Below are 6636 nucleotides of genomic sequence, written 5' to 3'. Positions count from 1 at the left end.
CACTTGGGGGCCATGGTGCTACAAAATTAGGGGTCACAGTGTCCTGGACTTTGGGGTCAGAATGCCCCATACTTTGGGGCTGCAATGCCCCACATAAGGGTCCCAATGCCCCACACTTGGGGGTTATGTTGACCCACATTTAGAGGTAAAATATCGCGACCAATTGGGATGATGACCCCCCCAGTTTACAAACTTAGCAAATAAATCTCAAATTCACACCCCAAAAAAAGCCTTTAGAAGCGTTTATTGACTGATGTATCAAAACCAGCCCTTGGCAATATCATTTTTATATGGGGAAAAAACATGGGGATTTGGATATTTTTGATCTGAATTTGATATGTTTCTAGGTTCCAAGGCGTGGATGGGACATCAGGGCATTAGGATCCACACAGAGTTAATCCATTTGAGAAAAATCCAGGAAAATCTCATGGATTTGAGGGAAAATCCATAATTTTCCCAAATTTGGGGAAATTTGAGGTGGATCTGCCTATGGGATGGGATAGATAGGAGCATCAACTTCCTGACGGCTCTGGTGAGAGATGTGGCTGGAAGAGAAAGAAATACATCATTTTGGGCAGAAATTGGTTAGTTTTGGCAAAAATTGGGAAGTATTATGCAAAATGGATTATTAAGGTGCAAATAATAGGTCTTTTTATGCAAAAGTGTAATGGCCTGATTTCAGAGAAAGTGGCTAATTTGGGGGGGAAAATGGTATTTACTATGCAAAATGGCTTGTTGGGAAAAATATCTCATTATTGGGCAAAAAAAGGGCTCCTTATAATGCAAGATGGATCATTTTTTGGCAAAGGAGTTGCTTACCCGGATCGTTCCCACAGGATCCTGCCTCAGTCGCTGCGGATGAAACCAAAGAAACTGGAAAATTCCTTCCAGGATCTGCCCAGCCCCTCCCCCACTGACATTATTGCCAAATTTCTGAGTGGGAAAACATAATTTTCTTGGAGTTTGGGGTAAATAAATTACTGAGGAATTACTCACCATCCAGCAAAATTACTGAGGAATTACTCACCATCCAGCAAAATCCCGGGATTTCCACATGTCCACCACTTCTCCAACACTCTGGGCATCACGTCCATCTGGAAGCTTCAGGTCATCTCTGGGGTTTCCATTGAAATTCCCACAGGGGGCACAGAGACGGGAGGCCAGGCCTGAGGTCACGGTGATGGTCGCCTCCCCATCCCGGCTGATGGTGATGGACATCCCAGAGCGGTGGGTGATGGTGACATTCTCAGGGGATGATGCCACAAAGATGGAGTCAGAGATGGTGGTGGGGGGCCGGGTGAAGAGGCCATTGACCTGGGAAAATTACAGGAAATTATGAAAAACATGAGAGAAAACCAGTTTGTTCTTGGGCAAAAGGCTCTAACTTGGCTAGAGCCAAAATCACTCTTCTCTTTTTTGCGAAAATGGCTCATTATTGAGCAAAATCACTTTACATCAGAAAAAGTAGTTCACTACCAGGCAAAATCTAGAGAGATTTTTTTCCCCAATCTCTATATGTTGACCCAAACCACCCAAAACTCCCTCACCTGCTCCACTCACCCACACCTCCATGTTGCCGTTGACACTGACAACACCCTTGCGGACAAAGACGATGGCAGCCGTGGCCGCGGGGACATTCATGTCACGACAGTCGCTGACCTCCATCACCACCTTGAACCAATCTGGTGCCTCCTCATTGCAGAGGGCTGACACCTTGTAGGTGCCACTGGCCAACAGGGGCCCGGTGACACCATCGAAGGTGGTCATGGTGGCTCCAGGCGTGACTCGGCAGTGGCCTTCTCTCCTGGCACACACCTGTGCCCCGTCACGGGTGATGCACACCTGGTCCTGGGGACACTGTGTGTCCCGGCACACCAGTCCCCATGATGGGTGACAATGGCATTCCTTGGAGCAGTTGTTGAAGGTGACAATCTCACCTGCCTGGAACAGGAAATCTCACAGGTTAAGCACAATCTCCCAAATTTTGGAGGAATTTCCTGAATTCCAAAGGGGGAAATCCTAGAGAGTGAGAAATTCAGGTGGATTTGGGGAACTTCAGGCAGCTCAACCAGTTAATGATAACCTTTCCCCTGCTAATCACAATTTTTTTGTGTTATTTGTCCTTTTTTCTCATTAATTATTAATTCATTTTTCCTGGCTACTGCATGCCAGTTGTTGGGGTTTTTTCCCCAACATTTGTCCTTTTTACTGTTAATTGTCCTTTTTTCACCCCAAACCCTCTGGAACTTTCTAGATGGGGCAGCTCAACCCCCAGCCTGATTCCCAGAAAACCAACCCCACCAGTCCCCATCCTCAGGTGTCACCTGTCCTTGTCACCTGACCTTGAGGTAGCGTCCCCTGTGGAGGCAGCCGCAGCGCTCCGGTGACACGCAGGTGTCCCCATCGAAGACGAACCCTTCGTCACACTGACACCCCTCAAAGCACCCCCAGCTGCAGCGGGCGGGGCCCACGAGTGCAGCACAGGTGAGATCACAGGTGCGGGTGCAGAGCTCATAGTGGCTGTTTGGGGGGCAGGACAGGGCTGGGGAAAAAGGAAAAAACACCATTGTTGGGACAATTCCAAATTGTGCAGGGTTTTGGTCAAAATTTGAAGGTTTTCAGGAAAAAAGTAGTTGGTTTTGTTTTTTGTTTTTTAAATTTGACAGAGTCTTTTTCAAAATGGGATTCAGCATTTCCTAGTTTTGGCATTTCCATCAAAACTGGGTTTTTTCTTATCAAAATTGGTGGGGGTTTTTTTGGTTGGTGTTTTTTGGGTTTTTTTGGGTTGTTTTTGGGGTTTTTTTTTTTTTTTTTTTTTGTTTTTTTTTAATTTGAGGGCATCTTTCCAAAATGGTGTTATTTCTCCGTATTGGAGTGTTTTCAGTAAAATGTTCTAATGTTCTTAATTTTACCAAAATGGCCAGCTTCTTCAAAAATTTAGGGTGTTTTCCTCAGGAAATTTTGGCTTTTTTCCTGAATTGGAAGGGTTTTAGCAAAATTGGAAGGTTTTCTGCAAAATATTTTTTTTCCAAATGGAAGGGTTTTTTTTTTTCAAAATTAGAGGAAGGAAGTTCAAAACTGGAGGGAATTTTTCAAAATTAGTTAACTTTTAAAAATGGTGAGTATTTTTTTTTTGAGATTTTGTGGTCTTTCTCACAATTGAAAAGTTTTAATCAAATTTGAGAGAGAATTTCCAAATTTTAAAGGAATTTTTGCATAAAGGGAGGATGTTTTTTTCAAAATAGAAAGGAATATTTCTAAAATCTCAGAGAATACTTTCAAAAATAGAAGGGATTTTTGAAATTTAATTTTTCCACTTTTAAAGTTTTTTTTTAATATTGGAGAATATTTTCTAAAACTTAAAGGAATTCTTGAAAAATGTGAAGATCTCTTTGAAATGCAGGGGAACTCAAAATTTGAGGCAACATTTTCCAAAATGAGGAAAATTTTCTCCAGCTGGAGGAAATTCTTTCCAAAACTATTTTTACAAAACTTGAGGGATTTTTTCCCCAAAATTTTAGGGGTTTTGTTTTGGTTTGGTTTGGGTTTTTTTTCCAGGAGAAAATGTAGCTTTTGAGGAAAAAAGGACCTGAAGTGGCAAAATTGTTCCTGACTTACGGCAGAACTCCTTTGTCCTCCACGCTCCGACTGTAGCGCCAGCGGCTTGGCAAGCAGCGGCGTATGCTTGCAGCGCGTGGCACAAGGCAGCGCGATCCCCGCTGGCAGCACAGACATCATGGACGCAGTGAGTGAAATATTCCACGGGGCTAACGCGTGGGTGGCACCCCCGGAATGGCCCTTCCGCATCACGAATGATCCCACAGGATCCATTCCTGCTGTACATCGCCTCTTTGGCAACATCACACCTGCTGCACACACCGTCATCACAGCCATCACTGCACCCTCTGTCCTTCTCTGGAACCTTCCAGGAGGTGACAAATTCCTGGGTGGTTTCCGCCAGTGCCCCACTGGGCAGCCGGAAGTCATCACTGGGGTCCCCATCATAGTCACCGCCCAAGCCACACAGCCGGCCACGGTAGACATCGGGGACAGTGATGAGGAGGAAGGTGGCTGTGTTATAGAGGATGCGGATTCCTGCAGCAGTGTGAAGGATGATGTTATTCCCCTCTTGGCCAATGCGGAGGTTCTTGTCCTCTGTCACCAGCGGGAGGGTGTAGTGCTCCAAGTCCACCTGGAAAGTGGATAGGATGACGTGTGACACTTCAGAATAGTCACTAGACTTTACTCCACCAAGACAATGTAGCTATGGAAGGAAACTTCCACCCTCTTTATAATCATGGTGTCACCATGGGAATCACTGGATCCGCTCCACAATTGACATTGTACCCATGGATGGACACCTCCACCCTCTTCATCACCACCACATCACTATGGGGGTCTCCAGACTTACCGTCACCTCCCACCTCCGTCCCCGCTCCATGGTGATGGTGTACCCATGGATGGATACCACCACCCTCTTCATCAGCACTGGGTCACCGTGGCTGCCTGCCTCATGCTCCACCAACACTGTGAAGCTGACCAACCATCGTGCCGGCTCGCACACCCGCGCCAGAATGTAGGTGCAGGATCCCGGGATATTGAAGGTGCGTCCATCAAAAGTGACATAGTGGGGATCTCCTGACACAACCAACCGGCCGTAACCAGTGGGGTGACATCCCAACACGCCATCTTCCACCCGGCACTCCTCGTGGGCACCACAGAATGCCTCCTGGCAGGTCACTGTGCCGTTGGCGCCACAGCGGCAGCGTTCCCGGCATGAGGGGTAGAACTCTGTATCCTTTTGGTAGTAGTGACCAAGGTACTCACAGCCACACTCAGAATGGGGGACGCAGTCGGAGCCACTGAGGACATAACCAGTGTCGCAGAAACAGCCCTCGGAGCAGGGAGATGCGGGACAGGAGGTGGGGACGGAGGGAGTTTGGCAGGTGGGCTGGCAGGGGCTCCCACAGAGCTCATAGTGGGAGTGTGGGGGGCAGGAAAGAGCTGGGGGAAAAAAAAAACAAAATAAGGAGTGAAGGGAATATCTGAAGGGGAGGGGAGACCCTCAAGGAAGGAAGGAAGGAAGAAAGGAGGGAGGCAGGAAGGGAGGGAACAAAGAGGGAGGGAGGGTCCCATTTACCCCCATCCCACCCACACTCACCACAGAACTCTGCCGTCCTCCATGTCTCCACAACTACCCCGTGACTCTGGCAGGCAGTGACATAAGCAGAGACACCCTGACACACAGTGTCACGGTGTCCCTTGTAGTGACATGCATCGAAAGCACAGTCCTGCAGGAACGGCTCTGGGTTGATGACATGGTGACACTCCCGGAAGGCTCCATCTGCTCGGGCAATCACCCCACAGTACCTGTCCCCACGGTATGGCTGCACCTTCACCGCATCACACACCGGGCATTCTGTGCCACAACCAGCTGAGCACCCGAGGACATCCCCCACTTTCCAGCTGTCACCTAGCTGGGTCTCATGGGAGGCACGGTGGCCAGCAGGGGTGACAAAGTCATCATCGGGGTCACCATTGGCATTGCCACAGAGGCCACAGACGGCACCAGAGTAGGTGGTGGGGAGGATGACACGGGCATAGCTGTACCAGTCAAAGGTGACAGTGACACCGAAGTCGGTGGTGACAAAGCCATGGACGCCACGGTAGAACACGGAAAAGTGGGGGTGGGTGAAGGGAAGGGACACAAAGGCACCATCCACCTGCAGGAAGGGGAGTGAGACAAAGTGGAGACAGGAGAAAACAGGTTTGAAATCATAGTTTGATAGTTTTGTTTTGTTTTTGTATTTTTATTTATATTATAATTTTATTTTAATTTATATTATATTTTAAATTCTATTTTCTCTTTTTACATTATTTCTTACTGACTTTTTACTGGCTTTAGTTTTTTATCTTTATGCTTTTTATTCTTATTTACTTTTTTGGTATTTTTATTTGAATTATTTTTATATTTTAATTTGGTATTAATGTATCATATATTTAATGGAATTTAAGGTAAAAATTGGGGAAAAATAGGAATTTGGTAGAAAAAGGGAAATTGCGACAAAATGTTGAATTTAGAAGGGAAAGGAGGAGTTGTTGGGAAAAAAGGGGAAAGCATGGGAGACAAAATGGAATTTTAGGGAAAACAGGTGATTTGGGGAAACTAGGAGGATGGAGAATATAGGATTTTTAAGAGAAAGAGGTGATTTTGGGGGAGAAAGTATTATTTGAGAGATAGAAGGGGGATTTGAGTAAAAAGAAGGATATTTGATCAGAAAAAGAGGAGAATTTGCAGACCAAGTGGCATTTTAGGGGAGAAAATGAAACTTTTTGGTGAAAAGGGGATTTTGCAGGAAAAAAGAACAATTTTGAGGGCAAATTGGGGAATTTTTTGGGGAAAGAGGAAATTGGGGGAAAATGAAGAGAAATTTGGAGGAAAAAGGGAAGTCCAAGGGTGAAAAGGGATATTTGGTGAAAAAAATGTATTTGGGGAGATAAAGAGGATTTGAGGGATAAGAGGAGGATTTGGGTGAAAAAAAATGGGGAATCTGGGAGAAAATGGAGAATGCCAAATGAAAATTTTGCATTAAAAAAGGGTAGTTTGGGGGGAAAAAGGAAGACTTGGGGCGGGGT

At 46.0% G+C, this 6636-nt stretch overlaps 1 protein-coding gene across 3 annotated transcripts in view; it reads right to left on the bottom strand.

Annotated features, from left to right (window-relative positions):
- Positions 1-227: 227 nt before the first annotated feature.
- LOC121357462 (IgGFc-binding protein-like) overlaps positions 228-6636 on the bottom strand; it is a 12872-nt gene continuing 6463 nt past the window's right edge. The window contains exons 7-14 of one of the 3 annotated variants that reach the window (XM_041474734.1): positions 5162-5723; positions 4412-5004; positions 3619-4192; positions 2343-2542; positions 1561-1941; positions 1028-1314; positions 820-873; positions 228-545 (exon numbers count right to left, since the gene is read on the bottom strand). In XM_041474734.1, coding sequence (XP_041330668.1) covers positions 846-873; positions 1028-1314; positions 1561-1941; positions 2343-2542; positions 3619-4192; positions 4412-5004; positions 5162-5723 — 2625 coding nt within the window. In that variant the 3' untranslated portion in view covers positions 228-545; positions 820-845. The remainder of the gene's footprint in view (positions 546-819; positions 874-1027; positions 1315-1560; positions 1942-2342; positions 2543-3618; positions 4193-4411; positions 5005-5161; positions 5724-6636) is intronic. The other 2 variants (XM_041474735.1, XM_041474733.1) reach the window with 2 other exon arrangements.

The sequence above is a fragment of the Pyrgilauda ruficollis genome, unplaced genomic scaffold, assembly GCF_017590135.1.
Source record: "Pyrgilauda ruficollis isolate IOZ18807 unplaced genomic scaffold, ASM1759013v1 scaffold337, whole genome shotgun sequence".
NCBI lineage: Eukaryota > Metazoa > Chordata > Aves > Passeriformes > Passeridae > Pyrgilauda > Pyrgilauda ruficollis.
Note: the sequence above shows the minus strand (reverse complement) of the source record. Positions and strands in the feature narration are given on the sequence as shown.